General features: G+C 34.9%; 1 protein-coding gene across 1 annotated transcript; it reads right to left on the reverse strand.

Moving 5' to 3' along the window:
* Positions 1 to 3,625: 3,625 nt before the first annotated feature.
* LOC131012883 (receptor kinase-like protein Xa21) lies at positions 3,626 to 7,861 on the reverse strand. The gene is made up of 3 exons (XM_057940869.1): positions 6,928 to 7,861; positions 6,637 to 6,855; positions 3,626 to 6,578 (listed from the first exon to the last, which is right to left on the reverse strand). Exons 1-3 carry the CDS (start codon positions 7,832 to 7,834, stop codon positions 4,147 to 4,149), a joined length of 3,558 nt encoding a protein of 1,185 aa, XP_057796852.1. The 5' UTR covers positions 7,835 to 7,861; the 3' UTR covers positions 3,626 to 4,146.
* Between the last annotated feature and the right edge of the window lie 18,136 nt (positions 7,862 to 25,997).

A 25,997-nucleotide genomic window follows, 5' to 3' on the forward strand; every position in this document is an offset into this window, starting at 1 on the left:
GGACCCGCGGTCCCGCCCCGCGGCCGCGGGTGGTGACCGCGGGTGTCTACTGGAGTCGGGGCAGCTGACCCGCGGTCCCACCCCGCGGCCGCGGGTGGTGACCGCGGGGTACTGGGCGTATTGCGCAGGCCGCTCGTTTTGCTCCGTTCTCCCTCGTCCGGACTCGGATTTGGTCGCCGTTTGCGCTCACGGATTCCTCTCGAGACGTACTTCAATCTCATATCTTCAAAATCCTCTAATTAATCATTGATGGTTCCTGAAATTACTCCAAAACTACACCAAGATATCAAATCTTCATAAAACTAAATATTCGGGCACAAACAAGCATTCACAAGCAAAACATGAAGGGAAATGACAACAAAACATGTGGAATTGAGGTACGAAAACCATGTTTGTCACGATGTCTTTCTCTGTGTAATTAATTATATTGTATTGTAGATGAAGAAAATTTCTCTGTGTAATTAATTATATTTATAGCTTCACCTTTGTTATAAAACACTGGATTTTAATGTGACACTAAGGAGGATATTTATATGATATATGCAACCAAAGGAGATTTGAAGTTGTAGGAAATTGTTGTGCTATTTCCAAATTAAAATAAAAATTTCCATTATAAATTTATATAACTGTTTAGAAAGCTGAGGCAAAGACTCCCTAGATAGAGACAGATCTACACTACCTTCCATGGGGACACGTGCCCCCACATTTTTTAATAATTATATATATATATATATATATAGGGGGCCGCTCCAATGAGACCTCCTAATTTTAGTGAGATCTAAGGCACGATTTGGTGCGTTTATTTCATCAATCCTATGGCTGATATTGTATCTGGAGGGTGATTTTTTTTTCGCAGGGTTCGAATCCTGGAGGGAGCAGAATATTTTAAATTTTATTATTCATCAGTATATACTGCATTGTTCATCAGTATATACTGCCTTGTTCATCAGTATATATGTCTTATTCATTACCAATTTTTTAAATTTTATTTTTCATCAGTATATACATCTTGTTCGTTAGATATACGTCTTGTTCATTAGTATTATATGTCTTATTCATTGTACTCATGTTACACGAAAAATAGGGGGTCTCACTGGAGCGCGCCCCTATATATATATATATATATATAGGGAGAGGTTCAAATAAGAACCACTAAATAAAATTAGAACGGAGAACCATTTTAAGCCATTCGATCATCAAGATCTACGGTGGATGCATCATCTTGGTGGATGAATGCAGATCCTGGGTTCGAATCCTGAAGGGAGCAAAATTTTTATTATTTTCGGATGCATTAAATTTAATAGCGAATGCATTAATTTATATAGCAGATGCGTTGATTTTAATGGTTCTTATGTTCTCACGATAAGTGTGGTTCTCATTATAACCACACCCTATATATATATATATATATATATATATATATATATATATAGGGGGCGGTTATTCAATAAACCACCCTTATTTTAAGAATTATGAACCAGCAAAAATGCATGAATTTTATGTATAACACGCATGAATAAACTGTATAAAGGTATGAATATCGAAAAAATAATTTTTTGCTACCTTTGGGATTCGAACTCATGACCATGAATATATCCAACAAGGTGATGAATCAACCGTAGATCTTGATGATCTAAGGGCTGAAAATGGTTCTTAATTTATATTTTAATAAGCGTTCTTATTTTAGCCTTCCCCTATATATATATATAGTATATATGTATGTATATTTAATAAAAGTGTATAATAAATAAGAAAAACTTAAAATCTTCAATCCCCAAATACTTAGTTTGAAAGGATTTTGCAGAAAATAAATGGATAATTGATAGATTGATTGTATATTTAAATGTATATATAAATGGATGAGAAAGATATTTTTGTTGATCAATCATGCAAATATTTCAGCCAATGAAAATTCGTAACTTTTATAAATTTTAATAGACTTGAATTATTATGTAGTATAATTTTTTTTAATATATTTTATATTTATAGTATGCTTATATTTTGTTCCACCACAATAAAAAATTTCCGAATCCGTCCCTGACCCTAGAGATCACTAGTAGAGAGGCATTGATAGCATACCATCTTGCCGTCGCATATGCAAAATTTCTACTTTATATACGAAATCACAATCTGATAAAAATTTATGCCTTTAAATGTCTCATTCATTTTCCCACATTTTACACAAAATCATTTTTCCTTTCTTATTTTCACTTCAAGGATAAATACTATTATCCCTCCATTTTTGGCACGGCAAGCCTCTATGGGAGATCACAAGATGCATTCTCGCCTCACTTCGTATATTTGATTTCGGTTTTGCACTTATCAAAACAAGCATGAATTACAAGCAAAGAAAATGACTGCACTTGGTCTTTGAACTATAGAACGAAATAAAGCACTAAGATGTTTAGAATACATAGCAAAAAATACTGTTATCTATATTTATTATGCATAACGTTTGTTACGGTTATAAAAAAATTCACAACTATAAGCTCTTAAATTATTAAGTGTCAGAAACGAAAATAATTATATTTTTCAAAAAAAATAAATTTTATACTTGTATTCACTTGCTAAATAGTGTATTAAAACTCAACATGTTATATCTTGTCGATGACATGTAACAAAAGCATAAATTAGAATAGAAAAAATAATTTATAATTATCCGTTAAAAACACAATATGTGATGAAAAGTTAAATTGACGACAAGCAGTTCCAATTATTCGATTCAAACTTGCCCAAAAAAATATATATTCAATTCAAACTAGTATTTTTATTATTATTATCTTTTTTTTTTTTTTTTTGAAATTTGATTCAAACTTTGTATTAATATTCTACCAAATTATCAACAAATAAAATCCAGCCCATATACGACATGTTCAAAATCCAACCCAGGAAACAGCCCAAGTCCAACCCATATTATTTAGTACTACTATATTACATTCCACTTTCGCATTAAGACAACAAATAAATAAGATACATAATTAAATTATAATTAATCAACATATATATTGCAATTCCATTAAAATAAAATTATATAACAGTTGGTTGCATAGTCAAAACCAATGAACGTTAGAACACATATGTTTCATTATGCATTTATTAAAATGCTATAGACAATTTCTCATAATTCAATCATGAGTTTCTTATTTTCCGATACATCAAAACCTCCTTTATTAATTACATTAAAATGAAAGAAAAAGATAATGCTTGAAAATACAAAATAAAGAAGAAAAAGAAATTTTATTAACTATTATTGTGATGTTACATGTTTAGTAATTAAATTAAATTTTATTAAAAAAGGAAACCTAAAACCCTTGGGAGCACAGAAGAGCAAGCTAAGGGCCGACCCTCATTAAAACCTCAATAGAGGAAAAAGAGAAAAGGCATGTTTGCGGGATTTGAACCTGAGACCTCAATAAGGGCCGATCCTCATTAAAACCTCAATAGAGGAAAAAGAGAACAGGCATGTTTGCGGGATTTGAACCTGAGACCTCAATAATATGTGAGTAATACTTTGCCACCTTATCCGGTAGTGACAACCGTTGTTACATGTTTAGTAATTCTCAAGGATTGCAAGTTATCGATAAAAAGAATTTCCCATGGTCAAGGTCACAAGATTGATATTCTGCCTTGGCTGCATCAATAAATGCAGAAAAACCATTTGAATAATCAAGAGCATTATATGAAATACAACAATCATCTGAAATTGAAACAGGTTCATTGCATATGCCTTTAAGAATCGTTTGACAACAAGATACTGATTCTATTTTATTATTGTCGCAAAAATCGGTTTTTTTATTTGCTGAAGCAAGTGTTGAATCATCAACTCGAAGTGTTTGAAAAAGATGAACATAATTAATAATAAGAGTACATAATTAAATTATCATTAATCATTAATAAGAGTACGGATGAAGTGAGCATATGACCTGCACATGCCTCTGGAATAACTAGAAAGTAAAACACAAGAAAAAAGCTCTTGAAAAGATAGAATACTACTGGATAAAGCATAGGAACAAACAGAGACACAATAAAATATGTAAACTCAAGAACATAAAAAATGGAGGAAAATTGGATAGAAAAACCTTGAGCATCAATAAAATGGTAATAGAACAATATTATCTTAGAACTTTGAAAGAGCTTACTTGAATCTCATTGGGAAAATCGATGTTTAATTTTCTGCAACTTTGCATGTGCTTGTTTCATGTTGATTCTATCCCCGGGAGAGTCAGCAGAGCATTTCAGAGCCAATTCAAGTATAGATGATACACACTGGATATTCTTGTCAATCATTTCTTCCTCCAAATTCATGACTAAGTTGGCATCTATCACTTCATCTGGGATCTTCGAAAGTGAGAGTTCTACCCATCTCTTTAAGCTCATATTTCCGCAAAACATATCATCACTAGGCCTTTTTCTCGTAAAAGTTTCAATCAACATCACCCCGTAGCTATACACATCACACCTTGTTGAAACCAGCCCTTCCAAGCCATACTCTGGAACAACAAAAATCATGATATGTGCAGTAAGGAAGACACAATTAATTGATTGAAAGTGAAGTGCAATCGATATATTTAGAGAAACTTCACCTGGAGCGATGTAACCGAATGTTGCTAGCGTGTTGGTTAACACAAAGCTATCTCCATCGCATAACAACTTTGCTATCCCAAAGTCGCTTACATGGGCAACCATGTCTTCATCTAACAACACATTACTAGGCTTCAAGTCGCTGTGGACAATGGGCATTGAATAACCGTGGTGAAGATACTCCAAAGCAGATGCAACATCAATCATTATATTCAATCTTTCCATCATATTCAAGCAATAGTTGTGGGAATATAACCATTTTTCAAGGTTTCCCTTTGGCATATATTCAAGTACTAATGCCTTGAACTCATCATTAGAGCAACTGCTTATGACGCTTGTCAGATTCCTGTGTCGAATGCTACGTAGTATCTCACATTCGACATCAAATATTCTTGAAATACCTTCTAGCTGCACATTAAACACCTTGACAACGATATCCTTCCCATTGTTAAGAATTCCTTTATAAACAGAGCAAGAACTCCCAGTGCCAAGTAAATTGCTTTCATCGAATCTTTCCGTTGCTTGCAACAGTTCATAATAAGAGATTCTTTCCGGCACAATGAATATCAACTTATCAACTTCTCTGCTAGTCGTCTTATCTTTCCTTTTGTTTTTGACAATTATAAAGGCCAAAGAAACAACTGAGATGAAAGCCACAACCCCGAAAACAATAAATGAAGCTCGTTCCACCTTCTTTCTCTTTGATCTGTGATTAGAAATTGAAGAGCAAATTTGGACATGGAACTTGGGGATTCCACACAATGCCTCATTACCCTTAAAACAATCCATAGTGAAGTTTCTAAAAGAACCTCCATTAGGAATTTCTCCACTTAAACTATTAAAAGAGACATTAAAGTAGTCGAGGTGTTGAAGTGTTTCTAAAGACTTTGGAATTGAGCCAGAGAGGTTGTTGTACGACAAGTCGAGATTTGCCAAACTGATCATTCTTCCCATAGACACAGGAATAGAACCTTCTAGTCTATTATTTGCCAAAGACAGATTAATCAAATTCTGCAACTTTCCAATAGTGCTAGGAATAGACTTTGACAATTGATTCATCGATAGGTTTATATGTATTGCTGCTCCTAAGTTACTTATCTCTTGTGGTAAGAACCCATTTAATGAATTTGAGGACAAGTCTAGAGAGTTCAAATCTTTTAGGCCCCATAAGCTTGAAGGTATGCTTGAATTCAACATGTTGGAGTGTAGATGAAGGATTCTTACAGAAGAGACATTTTCCAAACATTTAGGAATTGGGCCTGAAAATTGATTCTGGCTCATAACTAAAGTGTCGAGGCGGAATAGATCACATATAGCATATGGTATTGAACCTCCCAACATGTTATGAGACAGATATAATCCTTGAAGTTCATGCAAATGGCTTATAGTTAGTGGAATATTACCAGATAACTCATTCACTGACAACTCCAATGTCATCAAATTGCTTAAATTGCCTATTTCAACAGGAATGCTGCCACTGAATTTGCAGTTGGAGGCATAGAATGCTTCGAGTGAGGAAGATAAGTTCCCGACAGAAGCTGGAATGACACCATTTAGAGGATTATTATCAAATTCCAAATCAGTTAGAGACCTGCAATTTGTCAATGAAGTAATGAAGGAAGAAGATGGTGACTGGGTAAGATTGTTGCCGGACAGAGAAAGAACTTGGAGAAGTCTTAGGTTGCCGAGATGAGTAGGTATATAACCACTGAATTTGTTTTCACCAAGTGAGAGAGTTGTGAGTTGAGAACAGTTAGAGATGGAGTTGGGTATTGCTCCAGTGATAGAATTTGGGCCAAGATAAAGTTTTTTAAGAAAGGGAGAGGCATGGCATAAATGGGTTGGAAGAACCCCTGATAGAGCATTGTCGTCAAGTCCAAGAATCCGAAGAGTTGAAATGTTAAAGAGCTCATGTGGAATCGAACCACTCAAGCTGTTCGAATCTAATGATAATGTCTCCAAATGGTAAAGTTGGCCAAATTCAGTGGGAATAAGCCCTGCAAAACATGAGATTTCAAAAACAAACCAATTTACATGAAAATTACTCTGTTGTACCTGTAAAATGGTTTTCCGAGAGGAATAAATTTGTTAGCATGGTAATATTCCCGACATCCCTTGAAAGGTTCCCCGTGAATTTGTTGCGCCATAGATATATGTTTTGCAGAGAAGACATATTCATGAAAATATTGAAATCAATTGAGCCCCCAATCTCATTCTGTTCAGCACCAAAAGCAACCAGACTCTGAAGATGGCCAATCTCATGTGGTAGTATTCCTGGCAAAAAAAAGTGTCATGAAACTAATAAAATCTCATTTACACAAATTTATGTGATATGAAGAGCCATACCATTCAAATTGTTAAAACCAAGAGCTAAACCCTGAAGAGATGTTAAGTAGCCGATTTCTGAAGGTATCTCCCCACTAAAAGAGTTTCCAGAGAGGCTCAACTCCTCAAGCCGTGAACATTGGGATAGATTTGTGGGAATCGGGCCACTCAGCTGATTGAAAGAAAGATAAATCCCACCAAGAAATGGAAGATTATTGCACATGTCTGTTGGAAGACTTCCACTCAGTTCATTGTCTCCCAATCCTATAGCTACAAGGGTCGATATGTTGAATATGGCTGATGGTATTGCACCGGAGAGATGATTGAATTGAACATACAGAGTTTGTAGACTTTGAAGTCTCCCAAACTCTTTTGGAATTTCTCCACTTAGAGAATTGGAAGATAAGTCAAGAAATTGTAGGTTTGTGAGGTTTGAGAGCGATTTTGGGATGGAACCTATGAAGCTGTTGTTGCGTAAAGACAAGTACTCTAATTTTGGTAACTGACCCAACATCGGAGGGATGTCTCCGGTGAAGTTGTTGAGTCGGAAAGATATGAACTTCAAACGGCGAAGGAGAGAAAGCTCTTGAGGCAAATCTCCATGGAAAAGGTTGTTGGAGAGGTCGAGGGAGACGAGGAAGGAGAGGTGTCCGAGCTGTGGTGGAATGGTGGCGGAGAGAGCCATGTTGGAGAGATTCAACGCAGCTACTCGTTGGTGGCGCAAGCTGCAAGTGACGCCAATCCAGGTGCAGCCGGAGGTGGAGTTGGTCCAATTAGTTGCAAGTAAAAGAGATGTATGTTTGAGTGAAAGAAGGGAAGTTTGATCAGTTGCAAGGCTCAAAGGTTGTTTGGCTTCAGAAGAAAGCATTGGGAAGGTTATGGTAATTAGGAATGAATACAGCAAAATGTAATAAAGCTTTTTCTCCATGGCTGCAAATTGTGATTGTATTATGATAATTAAGTTGATAATAACTGTATACAATAATCATCATATATACACAAATATTACAAGACTTGAGAGTCTTGATGGGTGTGGCTTTTGATGTCTTTTTTGCTTTTTGCTTTTTCCGTTTGAGTCAATTATTTCCATCCCTACTCTCTCGTGGTCCATACAAATGTCGGCCCCAATCACTTTTAAGACGAAGACGAAGATGAAGACGAAGACTTGAGGTTGTGGACTACAATTGTTGGCCACACAGACGGAGACGGAGACGAAGACTTAAAAATTGTGTACTACAGCATGAACTGAGAGGCAGTTGCCTCCTTCATGGTTGCAGCAGACTTACTTTAAGTTGATTCACTTACATATTATTACCTTGAAAAACATCTTTAATTAACTACTTGTTTTTTAGCTTTTCATTGAACCAGCAACTAATCTTTAATTTCTTTCTTTTTTGAGAGCTACTTGCAACTAAATTAACTAACTACTTGTTTTTTAGCTTTTCAATTTTTACTGGAAATTAGTAGCTGAGTGCTATGGATGGACTTAAAATTAGATATTCAAAGCAGCTTCCTTGGGAGAAGAAGGTGAGATTATCCACTGCCAAAACTCATACCTTGGGCTTGGGGTATATATGGATATATTGTTGCTTTCAACAAAGATAAAAAAAGCAAAAATAAAACAAAAACAATGAAAAAGCATAATACTAGCAGGCTCGAGCTCGATTTCTTAAAACGAGCCTGGATATATTGTTGCTGTAAACGAGCAGAGCCGAATACTAGCTGCAGGCTCGAGCTCGGCTCGTTTAAATATTCGGGTGTTCGAGCTCGATTTGAGCTTTGATCTTGTTGATCGAGCTCGGCTCGTCATCCACGTACCAAGCTCGAGCTCGGTTCGAACTCGGCTCGAGTAATGCTCGATAATGTCGAATTCGAGCTTGAGCTTGAGCTCGGCTCGTTAGATATTCATATAAGTGATGTTCGAGATCGAATTCGTTATAAATTTAGGAAAAGCTTCTTAATTAATATTACTCGAGCTTGAGTTTGACTCGTTTAAGGCTCGTACATTAGCTCGATTGAAGGCTCGACTGAAGGTTCGTGAACAGGCTCGCAAACATATTCGTGAACAATCGAGTCCGAACATGTTCGCGAGCTCGTTGAGCCGAGTACTGTCAGGCTCGAGCTCGACTCAATAAAAATCTCGAGCTCAAAATTAGGCTTGAGCTCGGCTTGTTTACTATCGAATCGAGCTCCAAATGAACTTTTTTCGAGCTGAATATCGAATAGCTTGCGAGTAGCTCTCTTCATTTACAGCTATGAAAAATCCGACTGCTATTTGTGCTCCCTAAGAATTGAAACCACTATATTCTAGCTACTCTGTGGTGGCGGAAGCTGCAAGTGACGCCAATCCAGCTGCAGACGGAGGTCGAGTTGGTCCAATTAGTTGCAAGTAAAAGAGAATGTTGTTTGAGTGAAAGAAGGGCAGTTTGATCAGTTGCAAGGCTCATAGGCTGTTTGGATTTAGAAGAAAGCATTGGGAAGGTTATGGTGATTAGGAATGCATACTGCAAAATGCAATAAAGCTTTTTCTCCATGGCTGCAAATTATGATTGTATTATGATAATTAAGTAGCTAATAAGTACATCCAATAACCATCATATATACTCCCTCCGTCCCTAAAATAAGTTCCTCTTTGGGGACGGCAAGGGTTTTTAGGAAAATGGTAAAGTGTATTGATAGTGGATAAAAATATATTATAATTAGTATTGGGAGTGGTGAAAAGGTGAAAAAGTGTTATAATTAGTATTGGGAGTGGTGAAAAAGTGAAAAGTAAGAATAAATAAAGTATTATTAGTGGTGGGGTAGTTGTCCAAAAATAGAAAGAAAGAAAGAGGAACCTATTTGGGGGACGTCCCAAAATGGAAAAAGATGAACTTATTTTAGGGACGGAGGGAGTGTATATATATATATAGGGAGAGGTTCAAGAAAGAACCATAAATAAAAAAAGAACGGAGAACCATTTTCAGCCATTCGATCATCAAGATCTACGGTGGATGCATCATCTTGTTGGATGAATATAGAACCTGAGTTCGAATCCTGAAGGGAGCATTTTTTTAAATTTTTTTAGTGCATTAGTTTTAACAGCGAATGCATTAATTTTTACAGTGAATGCATTAGATTTGATGGTTCTCCCGTTCTCACAAATAATGTAGTTCTTTCTAGAATCACACCCTATATATATATATATATATATATATATATATATATATATATATATATATATATAGGCCAAGGTTCAATGAAGAAGGCTTAAATGTAAGAAAGAAGAGAGAAGTAATCTCATCCGTTGATCTTATCTAATCTAACGGACATGATTTGTTCACGCCATGTTCAACGGATTTTTTCGTTGAACATATGGGGGGTCGAAACCCAGAACCCCCAAAAATATTGTATATGTTCACGAATGTTCAACGAAAAAATCCGTTGAACAAGACGTGAACAAATCATGTTCGTTAGATTAGATAAGATCAACGGATGAGATTACTTCTCTCTTCTTTCTTACATTTAGGCATTTTTCATTGAACCTAACCCTATATATATATATATATATATATATAGGGAGAGGTTCAATAGAGACCATCATCTACACAAAGAATAGAGACCAAATCTTGTTCATTGATCTTAGATGATCGGACGAATCAGATTCATCCATTTTCATTCATATTAGATGCGGCGCAAGGTTACAATTGTCATTCCATATTAATCATAACTGCATAATCCCTTAATTAACATCAATCAAATCTTATTTAATTTTAGAAACTTAACATTTCGGATACGCTAGTTACGATAATATACAGAAGGTTTTCATTCAATTATTTATGTTCATGATCAACTATTGATTTTTATTATTATTTGGTTTTGAAATCTGGACGTCCTCTTCTCCGCTGCCGCCGTCCTCTCGTCTCCCGCCGCCGCCTCAGATCTCTCAAGCGACCGTGCCGCCCTCGTCGCCCTCCGGTCGACGGTGGGGGGCGCACCCTCTTCTGGAACACAACCACCAGAAACTCCTACAACTGCACGGCTCGGTAGCAACATTGATTTCTCGACTTTGCAACCGGCCGAGTTACGGCCTTCGTTTCTCGTTCACCCTATGACGAAAACGGACCGAGAAACCACCGTCATGTAGCCCGATCTACCTCGCACAAGGACAACCAAGCCGTAGACCTTCACGGCTAAACACCATCGCGAAACGACGATCGAAAAACCCCCCGGCGAACAACTTTTATTCTTGCTCACATAGACGAAGGTGAGTCAAAGCCTTTGTTTCGATGAATTCCTATTTCTCAAAAATCTTGGGAATTTTGTGGGGTATAGATAGGATTGTGGTGAACATTCATGCAAATTTTCAAGTCATTTGAATTTTATTTACTACCCTTTTAAAATTCAAGACTTTCACTGCCAGTTTATGTTGAAACTTTCGTATGGCACACTTAAGTCATCTCTTTCAGTAACCTTCTGTTGAGATTTACTTCTCAACTTTTTATGGTGTGAAGATATATGTGTTAGATATACACATATAAAATTTGAGGTCATTTCGACAATATTTACTATTTTTCAAAAATCCGAACTTCAGGTTGCCTGAAACTGCCAAATCTGATAGACAGTGGGAAAATGGCCATATCTCTTAAACTACTTGGAGTTTTTCAACATACGTTTTTTTAAATTAAACTAAATTCAAAGAGGTTTCTATTGATATAAAATTCTAGTCCAGGTGAGTTCTGAGTAAAAGCAAGAAGAGATGGTATGTTCGTATAAAAAATAAATGAACATACCAATGTTCGTCGATATGTTCGTATAAAAACAAATGAACATACTAATGTTCGTATAAAAATAAATAAACATACGAATGTTCATTGATATGTTCTTTGAAATAGATCAGGTCCCTGAGAAGAGAGGAAGGTCGTGGTGGCTGAGTTCGAGGGGGAGAGAGATCTGAATGTGGGTATGTGAGAGGGAGATGGTATGTTCGTATAAAAAACAAATGAACATAATAATATTCGTCAATATGTTCGTATAAAAACAAATGAACATACTAATGTTCGTATAAAAACAAATGAACATATTAATGTTCGTTGAAATAGAAAATGAACATACAAATGAACATACTAATGAAACCTACAATATTGATCCATCCTATCGGATTGAATCCCACTAGAATAGAAAATGTGGATTTCACGGGATTTGCTGAACATACCAAATTCGTTGAAATGGAGTATTACTTATTTGTCCTTCAGCGGCCAAATATAAGCAATTTAACAATATTTAATTACACGAAAATTAATATCATAGAATTATATTGACCCTTGATTAAGATTGATCCAATGATCATGATGTGGTCTTTATTCTCCATCTAAGTAAGTGGTTGCCATGGAATCGCACCCTATAGGGAGAAGATCCATAGAGAATGGTAAGTATTTTGAGAATGAAGAATTAATCACATCCTTTGAATTTATTAGATCTAACGGTTTATAGCATAACCGTGTATTTTTTGATTAAGTATGTGAATTAAGTGATTAATTATGTTTAAGGCTAATTATGTAAATGCTCATTTTTTGTAACCGTGTATCTAGTTGTCAATCTAAACCAAATCTCTTTATTTTCGGTAATTATAAAACTGATATCATTGAAATTTTTTTATTCTTCTTTCTTTTATTTTTAATGCGTTATTAGAGTGAATTCAATAATCTATCAAAAGAATTCTATCACAATTCGCAGAGAATAAATTTAAAAACATAGTTTAATATTTCATCCACTGATTAAATGAATACAGGTATGTATTTCAATTTTTAAAAAAAATCGCAACTGGAAAAATTTATTTACAGAGATACATGCATGAACATCGGTATTTATTATTTTCGAAAAAATGTTATATATTTTTTACATTTTAATTCAGTTATTTAAACATTCGAATATTATTTTTTATATGTTCGTAATTTTGTTACCCTTGTTCGAAAAGTTATATCTCAAAGGAAAATTTTGAATATTTTATTTAGGTGTTTGTAATTTTTCTTATGCTCGTTCGAAATATTTTATGCGAGCAAAATAAGTTCGAAAATTTTGTTTAGATATTCGTAATTTTGTTACGCTTGTTCGAAAAGTTTTATTTTAAATATTTTTACAATTTTCAATCAGGTATCACTATCCTTAATTTTATTATATTTATTCAAAAAGCTTCATGTTAGTCTTTTTTTTATAAATATTATAATTATTTCAAAATAGTTTGGTGAATAATGTTTCTATTAGTCGTAAATTGTGAATAGCGAAAATGATACGAAAAATGTTTAGGTGAATAAAGTAATATTATTCGTGATTATATGTAACGAATATTCACAATTTTATATATATATATATAGGGAAGGGATCAATGAAGAATGCTAAATATAGAAGGAAACAACGAAGACTGAATAACTCAATACATTTACTGAATAAATCACGCGAGCGCATGAACGAAAAATGTACGTGTTTATTCAGTAAAATAACTATTCGTGCGGTCGCGTGATTTATTCGGTAAATTTATTGACTTATTCAGAACGAAATATAGTTACTTCTTCATAGATCTCAACCCTATATATATATACACACAAATATTACGTACAAGACTTGCTTGACTTGAGAGTGTTGATGGGTGTGGGTTTTGAGTCAAGTCGTGGTTAGATGTTATTTCTATCCCTACTCTCTCGTGGTCCATACAAATGTTGGCCCGACTGAGAAGAAGACAAAGACTTGAGGTTGAGACAAAGACGGAGACGAAGACGAAGGTGAACAGTTGAGACAAAGACGGAGACAGAGACGAAGACGAAGACAAAGGTGAAGAGTTTGAAGCCCTGTGCCACTTATCACAATTTTGGTGCGCCACATGATAACACAGCAATATTTTTCATTCGCTTTTACTTGTATATAATTTTTTTTTTAAATGTATAAAAATTAAGAAAAAAAATAACATTACAAAAAAGGATTTAGATCACATGTCAGAGAATCATAATTTAATATTGCGTTTCACCGGAAGTTAAATTAAATTATTTCTTCATGAGAAAAAGACGGAGACGGAGACAGAGACGGAGACGAAGACTTGAGGTTGAGAAAAAGACGGAGACGGAGACGAAGACGAAGACGAAGACGAAGGTGAAGAGTTTGAAGCCCTATGCCACTTTAATTACATATATTACTTTAATTAAATATGAACTTGAATAATTACATTGAATGATAAGACTTTCTCACACAAAGCAAAACTCTTTCATTTTTTTCCCGTCCTTATAAATTATAGAACACGTGTGTTTCATTAATTATGCATTTATGATACAGTGGGGACGTCCAACTTGAGTGGACCAGAAAAGAGTGTGGATCAAACAACTCAAATAGAGATCGGCCCAATAGAAGGAAGCCCAACTGAGGGAAACTCAACTGAAGTGATTCAAGAGAGGCGCACGAGAATTCCTCCTGCCCGATTCAGAGACTATGAGATGTATTAGGGTTAGTTGTTGTTGTTGTTCGTCCTTTCCAAGAATGGTCCCCTCACCTATCTCTCTCCTTGCGGTTAGAATGGGTTAAGAGTGTGGCAGTAGTTGTCTCCTCTTTTGCTATTTAGTTGTACGTTGTATGAGGTTTTGGTTCATCTTGAATGAAAATTATCCTCCCTCGGTTATTCCTTTCCTCTCTGGAGTCTGACTCACTCGAAGAAGTCATCATTTATCTATCAATTTATTAAAAATGCCATGGACAATTTCACATAATTCAATCATCAGTTTCTTATTTTCCGATACATCAAAACCTCCTTTATTAATTACATTAATTAAAATGAAAGCAAAAGATAATGCTTGCGAATTCAAAATAAAGAAGAAAAAATAAATTTTATTAACTATTATTGTGATGTTACATGTTGATTCTCAAGGATTGCAAGTTATCGATAAATTTTTTCTCCCATTGAGAGTGCAACAGTTATAAGATGTATATTCTGCTTCGGCTGCCTTAAGAAATGCATCAAAACTATCTGAACTAAGATTATTATATGAAAAACAACAATCATCCCACATGTTAATATGCTCTGGATATAAATTGCATAAGTTATTAAGAATTGCTCGACAACAAGATACTGAGACTATTTTATTATTATCGCAAAAATCAATTTTTTTATTATGCGCTTGAGATTCATTCGCTATTACTCCACCAATAATGAAGATCAAAAATAGGATTTGAACCATGGCTATTTAAGTATAGATCAAATTGAATTGTTTGAAATATTATTCTCTTTTTTTGGATGTTTTATAAAATGTTGAATGCTTTCCAAGTATTTATAATAGTAATTTGGTGCGTTTAAATTCAATTTAATTCTCTCAGTTGAAACCCTACACCATGTGGTTTATTCTTTAATTAGATACGTTTTGGAGTTCGAGGGTTTTTTAGGACAGTAACTTAGGTTGATTTGGAAATTAGGACAAAAACTTTCGGACTTGTAAAAATAGGACACTAATTTTTTTTAAGAGTAAAATAGGACACTGATTAATAAGCGTTGCACCCGCAGGACTAGGGCTGGGAAAATATACCGAAAACTTGGTATACCGGTCATACCGTGTCGTAAAATACCGGAAAATACCGAATTTAAGGTATACCGATTTTTTTGGTAAGGTATGATACCGTACCGAAGATTTACGGTAAGGTAAAGGTATGGATTTTCCAGATACCGGGGTATACCGATGTATACCGATATCGCGGTATATACCGGGAAAAATCAATAAATACCGTATTAAAGGTATATACCGGAATACGGTATGATACCGTATTACTGGTATACTGAATATTACTGTATATACCGGTGATGCGGTATCATATCTTATTCTAGTATACCTTAATATTCGGTATATATATGTAAATAAGTTAATATATGGAGGATAATGTATTGTGGGATAGTGTTCATAAATAAATTAGGACTATTTTTTATGAATACCCAAAAATAGAAAATTAGGATTATTTTTACGGGACGAAGGGAAATATATTTTTTAGGTGCATTTTGATTATTGGAGTCAATTACAATAAGCTTTATATTAAATGAGTTCGAGTTTTGGATAATTTTGTTTACCATACTATTTTGACCTTGTTATAGTTAGTAAATTTGTGTTTTGGTTCGACTTTTACATCTTATTTTATTATTCTATATAGGAGTGTAAATATTCGAACTTTTTTCATTTTTTGATTTTGTACCCTAGCTTTAAAATCTACCTATAAAACTCGAATTTTATATTCTTTTTTATTTTTGCATCCAACGAATTTTACAGCCAGATTGACATCTCAAATGATCTACAATTACATGTTTTAAATCCCACATTGACAATAAATTTATCTATTTCGTTATGAACATCAAACTTACCTCTCAATCTGATTGTCATCTCATTACAAAGATGCCGCTGGTAATTTCGTCGTCGATGATTCGTTTATTGGCGGCAAACGACCGCCACCAGTAAATAACGGCGGCGCCACCGCCGGTGAATTTCGTCGTTGATCGGCGGAGCTTCGCCGGACTATACTCTTAAGACCTACTTCCTAAGTTGTACGTGCACTAATCTAAGAAAGGCACAGAGTCCAATACATAAAGCTCAATTGTGCAAAACAAGTGTCCAAAAGACCGATGGTATGGTTTAATTATGTTTAGATACCTTTTACAATTCTAATTCAAAAAAAAACTTTTGTAATTCTAATTAAAAAAAAAAAAAGTACCTCTCGATAACGTAATATTTAGTCAAACACCTCTTTACTATTTTGTCACTTTCTTTGATTTTTTGGGCGCAATTCTTTCAAGTTGACTTGCAAGCTGTCAAGTCGTCTGTGCAACTCGGATTTCATTTTAATTAAAAATTCTTACTATATTATAGACTAGAGTCATGTGAAAGTGATATTTGGAAAGTGAAGCAATAGACGTGTCTAGCTTGGTCTATTTAAACCGTTAAACATGACAAAATATCATACAAGACTACTCTAATTTTTTTATTTAACAAAATAAAATACACATTATGTAACATTTCTTAACAAAATAAATCAAATAATCTTGGTAGATGGACAATGAAATATGTCATGCATGGAGTGGGGTCCAAGATAGAAAGTATGGAAAACCACATAGACAATAGAATACACAAATATTACAAGGCTTCCTTGACTTGAGAGCTGTAATGATCATTTATACACAAATATTACAAGACTTCCTTGACTTGAGAGTCTTCATAGGTGTGGCATGCATTTATGAGTCAATTATGATGTATTTTTTCTTTGAGTCAAGTCTTCGTTTGGTGTTATTTCAATATTATTCATCAAACCACTTCAAAAAGTAAATATGTTGTGCTAATTTAGTATTGTTTTACTGCATTTCACTTTCTTAATCCTTAAACCAATTTAAAAACAATACATATATTTCAAACTTAATTCAATGTCGAGGCCGAAATTTTTTTACGTGACATTTTTTATATGAATTGGTCATGCAACGACAATCTAAGTGGCAATTCAAATTGAAACAACATTGTACATCAAGATTAATTAACTGTGAGATTGCTAAATCTTAATTTATGACGTTGTCTCAATTCAAATTACTGCATAGAGATTGTCGCGTCATAGCCCGCTCATATAAAAAAGATATGACCGAAATTTTAATTTAGGGCGAATTTCAAAAAGTTTAAAGTTTATGTATTGATTGAACAAAAAGATAATGTTTGTAGAATTTGGGTATACTTCGTGTATATACATTAAATTAACCCTGCCGAAAATATTTAGCTGTGGAGAAAATTCATACTATTTTTGTTTTGTATTTATCTTGAAAAAAGAACAACACATTATATGGAAGTAGAAATAAATAGATCATTATGCTAATTTGTCCAATTTGGTAAGTTGCCTATATTTTATTGGGTTATTAGCGCCTGAATACACCAACTTTGCGAGTAGTTTAATTTTGCACATGAACTTTAAAAGGTGTGAAAAAAATAAATGAACTTTAATGTTGTAGCAATTTTATCACAAATTCAAATATTAGATATTCGAATTTCATAAAAAATTTACAATTTACGGGTTTAAAGATGTACTCCCTCCGTCCATTAATCTTGTCCCGTATTCCTTTTTTGTTTGTCCCACTGATCTTGTCCCATTTCTATAAATAGTACTCCTACTTTATCACTTTCTCTCTCCTACTATATCATCTTCTCTCTCCTTCTCTCTCATACTTTATCACTTTATTACATTCTCTCTCCTACTTTATTTACACACTTAAAACACTACTAATACTCTTCTTAATAATCGTGCCGAAACCAAATGGGACAAGTTCAATGGGACGGAGGGAGTATTATACAATATCTTTTAGAGATGTCCTATACGATATCATAAATTCAATTTTTGCTCAAATTAATGCTGACGTGGCAAGTTGAAATATCGACGTTTATTCATCGGACATTTTAAAAAATGACATCGTATAGGACATCTCTAATTAAAAGATATCGTATAAGACATCTCTGAACTCGTAAATCGTAAGATTTTTATGGAGTTCGAATATCTAATATTTGAATTTGTGATAAAATTTCTACAACATTAAAGTTCATGTATTTTTTTACATCTTTCAAAGTTCATGTGCAAAACCAAACTACCCCCAAAGTTGATGTATTTAGGCACCAATAACCCTATTTTATTTTGGTGAAACATGTGTAAATTAAAGGTATGCATGCAAATACTTATTATAATGATATACTACAAAAAAATGGGCTATTATCGACGGCATTTGCCGCCGGTAATCGTGAGGCGGCCGCCGGAAAAACAATTATCGGCAGCGTGTTGCCGCTGGTAATTTCGTCGCCGATGATTCGTTTATTGGCGACAAACGACCGCCGCCGGTAAATAGCGGCGGCGCCATCGCCGGTGAATTTCGCCGTTGATCGGCGGAGCTTCGCCGGACTTTACTGGCGGCGACGGCCGCCGGTGATTAGCGCCGACGCTACCGCCGTCTGTAATGTTGACCGGACGGCGGTGGTGCCGATCATCGGATGTGTCGGAGTATTACCGGCGGCAAAGGCCGCCGCTAATTACCGGGTATTTGTTTTTAATTTATTTTATACCCCACAAGTGTTTCCGTATTTATACTATATTGCATACGTTTGACGAACTTCTCAGCCGGTCACCCATCTTAGTTGTGCTCTAAGACTATGTTTCTCAGCATCCATTCAACCATTTTCAATATTTAATTAATTTCTCTCTCTTCCACATCACTAATATTCATCTCAACCCAACCACCTCTATTTTTGTTGATTTATCAATAACCACCTCAACCACCCAACCTCAACATTATATATAATTATTTAATTATTATTTTTAATCGTAATAATTTTAGTAATATTAAATATAAATTAAAATATTACAAAAAAATGAAAAAAAAATAACAAACTAATAAAAAATTAAATTACGACAAACTAAAAATATAAATTACAACAACCCAAACTCGAAATAGAGCAAGAGTGATCTCTATTTATAGAGAATGAAAAAATATAAATTTTGATATTTTTAATTATTTTTTTCAATATTTTATATAAAACATAGACTAATTTTTATTAATTATTCTAACAAAATCTGCTCAACCAATTACATATTGACAAATGTCAATGCACCATTCATCCAAACTAGATGAGAGAGAGACCACTCATGGTCTTTTTTTCCTCCTGGTCGACCAGGTCAAGTCCCTCCATTTTAATTTTTTTTTTATTTTCAAATTGCTGATGTAGGGGTCGACCACTCCCCACTTTTCCTACCGATAAAGATGGTCTAAGTCAAGCACGCTTAACCTTGAAGTTCTTTTCGAGTGGTCATCGGTATAGAACACTCGTATTATTGATATATCTAGTACCTATTAATTCATTTAAAGTCTATTTCAATATACAATATCATATATTCATAATCTTAGAATATGTCGAGATGATATCCAAGAGATGTTGTTAATTACGGATTGGTCTCATTTTCGTCTTTATTTTTATGTCGAAAAAATATTTATTTATTAATATTTTTATTATTATTATTATTAATTTTTTTATCAATATAGTTTATACACCATAAATATTTTAATAATTTGATGATTTTAATGTATTTTGAATTTATTTGCATACGTCCTAATTTTTATGTCGAAAAAATATTTATTTATTAATTTAATAATAATAATAATAATAATAATAATAATAATAATAATAATAATATTATTATTATTATTATTTTCTTATATCAGTCTAGTTTATACACTATAAGTATTTTAATTCGGTAATTGTAATGTATTTTGAATTTATTTGCATACGTCCTTATTTTTATGTTGAAGAAATATTTATTTATTAATTTATTATTAATATTTTTTATATATCAATCTAGTTTATACACCATTAGTATTTTAATGTGGTAATTGTAATGTATTTTGAATTCATTTGCATACGTTGAATTCAATCACAATAAATAGGGGATGGAGAACGAGGTAAGTGCAATGTTGTTTGAAAACATGAAATAAATAGTTCAAGAAAACATAAATGTAAAAAGAAAATGCAAGTGTAATTTTGTTCCAAAACATGAAATAAATAGTTCAACCAAATATAAATACGTAGAAGTGCTGCTCAAGATAGCTGATCCGACCGCCTCATGAACTCCTCGAACTGAGTCATACGCTGCTCAAGGGCCTCACGTGCTGTTCATTCGGCCTCAAGTGCTGCTCGTTCGGCCTCAAGGCGCTCCTCAGTGTGGAGATCCGTGTCTCATAAGCTACTGAGACATCGCGGAAGTGCATGTGCTATGAGTAGACCCCCTACTACTTAGCTCCGACCAGTGCCGTAGAGCCGTGACCTGTCGAGCTATACGACCTCCAAGTAGATCTCATCCAGCCGGTTCTCTCGCCCAGTCTCAACAGCAATGCGACGAATCTCTACTTAATTCATACATTACAATGCATAATTATTTCATGATTTCACGGTCGGGTGTAGTTTTGGCTGTTTTGATGCAGGAATGAGTGGTATTGGAGCATGGATAGTAAGGAATATGTTTAAGAGAAGAGTTTTGAGATAATCGAGCTTAAAAATCGAGAAAAGACGAAGATTCTAAGAATGGGGCGAGAAAAACGGATTTCGGCGGCCAAACGCCGTTGACCGCCGATTTTGTGGTTTTGAAGGTTAACTTCGGCGACTAGTTCGGCGGGCGCAGTTCCGGTCGCTGAACTTCCTGTTGAATTTTTGTGCTTGGTTCTGTAGACTCGGCGGTCGCCGAGTTTTGAGAGGTTTCATGAAGGATTTTCGGTGGTCAACTCGTTGACCGCCGAGTTGGCCACCGAGTCGGAGATGTGTGCGGATTTTTCTGATTTTTCGAGTTATTTTCATTTTCGAACTTTGTTTTTACCCTAAGACTATAAATAGGTCCTCTTTTGACCTACCTAGGGTTCCACACATTACATTCTAGCATTATAGCTTTAGTTTTACATTTATTTCCAGTGTTCAAGGCTTGGATCAAGATTGAAGATTCAAGCTTCTACAATTGTTCTTATTCGGTTTTTATATAATTCAGTACTTTCAATTGTGTTCTTATTAATTTTGTTTATATTTTATTTCATTATGTCTGGCTAGTTTCGTTCAGCTGATTCTAGGGTTTGTAAATAGTTGATTGAATTTATGTAATTAATTTGTTGATACATTTGTGCCTTCCAGTTTATGATTCATAATTCCCGATGCTTAATTTCTTGTGAATTATCTGATCGATAGTTTTCATGTGTAGCTATTCGATTTGAGACCTAACGAAGATAACTGTTTAGCGGATTCAGGAATGTATGATATGATCTTAACCTTGAGACCTAGCGGAGATAGGTGGATCATAGGGAGCTATTCTTAGGAGCTATTGGGAGTTAGTAGATTTTCTTGAGACCTAGCGGAGATAGAGAATTTACTAATCTACGATCGTTGCTGCTCTAGCGAGAGTAATTGATTAATTAAGTGATCTCTCATCATAACTGGATTAAACTGGTACATAGGATTAATAGATTAATTGCGTAGATTTAATTAATGAACTTACTACCCTAGGATCAGTTGTCTTTCTTCATTTGATTTAGATATTTGTTTCGTTTATTCTTTTGTTTACAGTTTAGTTTGAGTATTTCAACATCTACGTTTTGTTTCCTGTCTACTACTTAAGTTTGTTTAGGAGATAGCTAGAGTGATTTTGACATTTCAATCCCTGTGGAGACGATATTCTTACTTGCTATTTTATTACTACAATTGCACCGTTTTAGTTGTGGTTTAGTTGCTAAAAAAATAGTACATCAAAACGCCACTGTTGACAGTCGCACTTTCTCTATCATGATCAGTCGTATGAAATCTATAGCCATTCACAAAATACCCAGAGTACGTTTCAATTTCATTTAAGGGCCTAGCTCCAAGCGACTTAATATATGGGTTCAAATCGTCATTAGAAGGACGACTCACCAGTTACACACAATAATTTAAGTTTGGAAGCCAATTTTAGTTAAGTAAGTGTATGTTTAACATAAATATGTCGCATCTTACATAATAGCTAAACCACCCAGGAAAATCATTATCTTACGCAACCTCTAACTCCGCTCCGGTGATTGAAGGATTTGCATTATCGCATTTCCTCCTCGAAGATCCTTGGATACAAAGAAAAAGTTATATGTTACTACTTATGTACGATGAATATTTATAGACATAAATTGAACGAGAATACTCACTTGACATATGTGTCTGTAACCTCCGCATAGTTGCTCAAAGTATACATATGCACAACAATGTATTCTTTTGGCTCCATGTATCTCTTTGTCATTCGCCAATTGGACGTCCGGAATGTTTGAATATTGAGAGTTCATTAGGATCATCATTATCATCAACAGGTTCATCAATATTGCGAGGCACATTTCTATACTTTGTAGTCACATGATCCTCAAACTAATACGAAGAGAAAGTTGACATTTCTTCTAGTATATATGCATTGTTGATGGATCCCTCAACCTTAGCTTCGTTTTTTATATTGTTTTTCAATGTCCTCAAATATCGTTCAAAATGATACATCCACCGATACTGAACTGGACCGACAAGTCGTGCTTCATCTGCCAAATGAACTGGTAGGTGCTCCATTGAGTCAAAGAAACTCGGTGGGAAGATACGCTCAAGTTTACATAGAGTAACAATTATATTCTGACTAAGCATTCCTATATCATGTATTGAGATACTACGTGATGTTAATTCCCTGAAGAAGGAACTTAACTCTGTAATTGTCTGCCAAACATTCTTAGGAAGAAGTTCTTTAAAGGCAACAGGTAGCAGTATTTGCATGAACACGTGACAGTCGTGACTTTTCATGTTGTGCATCTTTAGGGCATTCAAATCAACGCATCTGCTAATATTTGACACGTACCCATCAGGAAACTTAAGACTCTTGATCCATTGAAGTAAAATCTTCTTCTCATCCCTTTCAAGCGTGTAACATGCTTTTGGATACTGTTGGGCTCCATCCAGTTTCTTCAATTCAGGCTGTCGGCAGAAGATGTTCAATTCTTCTCTCGACTTTTCTGTATCTTTTGTCTTTCCCTTCACATTGAGGATAATGTTGAATACGTTATCAAACATATTTTTTTCAATGTGCATGACATCCAAATTATGTCGAATCAAAAGATCCTTTCAATAGGAAAGATCCCAAAATATTCTTTTCTTTTTCCACCCAATGTGTTGATCTTTTGCGAGTTGAGTGTTTATGCCATGAAAGTCTTCTGTAACCTTCAGGAAGCCCAACCCCTCGATTAGATTCAATATTTTTATTCCCGATCTCTGTTATGGTGGATTCACATTGCAGGCCTTATTCTTCAAGAATGAAGTCTTATTTCTCCTAAACACATGGTTACGAGGCAAGAACTTCCGATGATTGTCAAACCATGATTGTTTTTCACTATTCGGTAGAGTGAATGCTTTTGTATCCTCCATACAATGTGGACATGCCAATCTTCCAGGTGTACCCCACCCAGAAAACATAGCGTACGCTGGAAAATCACTGATAGTCCATATAAGAGCTGCCCGCATCTGAAAATTTTGCTTCAAAGATATGTCGTAAGTGTTCACACCTACCTCCCACAAATATTGCAACTCTTGTATCAGTGGCTGCAAGAATACGTCCAACTTCATCTTTGGGTTAGATGGCCCAGGCACGAGAACTGTGAGGAACATGAATTGTTCTTTCATGCACAACCACAGAGGCAAGTTATACGGTGTGACAATACCGACGTCCTGATTGTGCAAAGGGGGCAAAACCATCTGTAGAGAGACCTAATCTCACATTTTTGGGCTCCTCAGCAAATCCAGGATAGACTGAAATTCAAGTATTCCATGCCGGAGAGTCTGCCGGGTGGCGCATGATCCCATCGTCTGTTGAATTCGCATGCTAACGCATATTTTGGCTGTTGCTGGAGATGCAAACAACCTCTGCAGTCGGGCCGTTAAAGAAAAGTAGTGCAATTGTTTGGCGGCCATACGTTTGAGCGTCAGGATTGGGCGGCTCCTCGAGATTTGGAGGATCTTGGTAATTACTAGGTCCAACATGATCATACGCCATCCTTTCCTAGTTACTGCATGACCCATCATCCTCGTTTATTCTATTATGTTCTGTAGGCATATGCACTAGTATTTCCCCTTCATTCTTACACTTCCTGCATGGGTACCTAATGTTTCCTACTCCATTTGTGTATGCCGTTTGATTTATCGCATACTCAAGGAAACTCTCAAGTCCCGTTTCAAATGCAGAACGATCATTGTATCTCGTGTACATCCACATACGATTATCACTCATTCTTGTAAATTCTAATTGAAAAAAACAAAAAAAAATATCATAAATTACTTGAATCAAATGAAATTTCGACAGCATAACCCCATTATCCTAACTACCAAGTGCTCGACAGCATAGTGACCATAGTGGTCCTAATTTACTAAGCCTATACTAGGTTTACCCGGCCCCCCATTGTTGAAACATACAATACATATTAAGCAATAAAAAATAAAGTAATTAAATTAAAAACAATCATTTGTTTGAAGAAGATCCTTAAGAAATAATCAATTTCTACCCCAAAAGGAGAAGATCCTTAAGAAATTGATTAAATCTATCCCACAATGCATAATAACGTATCATTTCATCCTAAACACATACTAGCATACTTAAAATTCACTTAATCATAATTAATTTAAAAAAATTATGTAACATAAATAAATTAATCTAACAAATTCATACTTAATCATATATACTTTATAAATTAATAAATTAATCTAATTAATTAAAATTAATCACGCTTCATAATTAATCAAACTATAATTAATTAAAATTAATCTAATTAACATTAATTTTAATCTAACAAAATAATAGTAAACAAATTTAAAATTAATCTAACTAATTAAAATTAATCAAACTTCATAATTAATCATACTATAAATAATTAAAATTAATCTAATTAATATTAATTTTAATCTAACAAGATAATAGTAAATAAATAAATAAAATAGCGAGAGCGTACGGTGGTGGTCGGCGACAGAGCGTCGTCAAGGCAGTGGCGGAGCGGCGTCGTCGAATTGAGACGATAAAGAGAGAAAATGAGTGAGATGTGAAAGAGACAGAAAGAGGACCTGCAGGGGGTGGTTGGCCGGCGGCGAGGTCTGACGGCGACGGTAGCTTGACGGCAGCGGCAGCTGGGGGTGGGGCGAGGCGGATCGGCGACTGTGGGGTGGGGCGAGGAAGATGGTTGTACTGATGCCGCCGCTAATCAACGACCCGATGGGAATTACCGGCGGTGTTGAGCCCCGCCGGTAATTAATTTATTTTTAATTAATTTATTAATTAATATTAAAAATAAATTAATTTATTTTAAAAATATCGGCGGCGAGCGTTTTCCTCGCCGCCGGTAAAATTAAAAAAACGAGTTGCCTTGTTGGCCGTCGTTGTGCCGTCGGTAATTACCGGCGGCAGATCCACCGCCAGTAATTTTCGTCGGAAATTAGGCGTTATTTTTTTGTAGTGATATAGCGAGATATATATAGGACTGGAAAATAACATTAACCCCTTTGACGGTTCAA

Source organism: Salvia miltiorrhiza, chromosome 2 (genome assembly GCF_028751815.1).
Source record: "Salvia miltiorrhiza cultivar Shanhuang (shh) chromosome 2, IMPLAD_Smil_shh, whole genome shotgun sequence".
Classification (NCBI taxonomy): domain Eukaryota; kingdom Viridiplantae; phylum Streptophyta; class Magnoliopsida; order Lamiales; family Lamiaceae; genus Salvia; species Salvia miltiorrhiza.

Bases quoted from the DNA above. Each gene is read 5' to 3' on its own strand.
- LOC131012883 (XM_057940869.1), bottom strand. From the start codon at position 7,834: ATGGAGAAAAAGCTTTATTACATTTTGCTGTATTCATTCCTAATTACC. The intron at 6,856-6,927 runs GTATGGCTCTTC...TTTTTTTGCCAG, and splicing joins TGGTTTTAACAATTTGAATG to GAATACTACCACATGAGATT. The intron at 6,579-6,636 runs GTACAACAGAGT...CATGTTTTGCAG, and splicing joins CTCGGAAAACCATTTTACAG to GGCTTATTCCCACTGAATTT.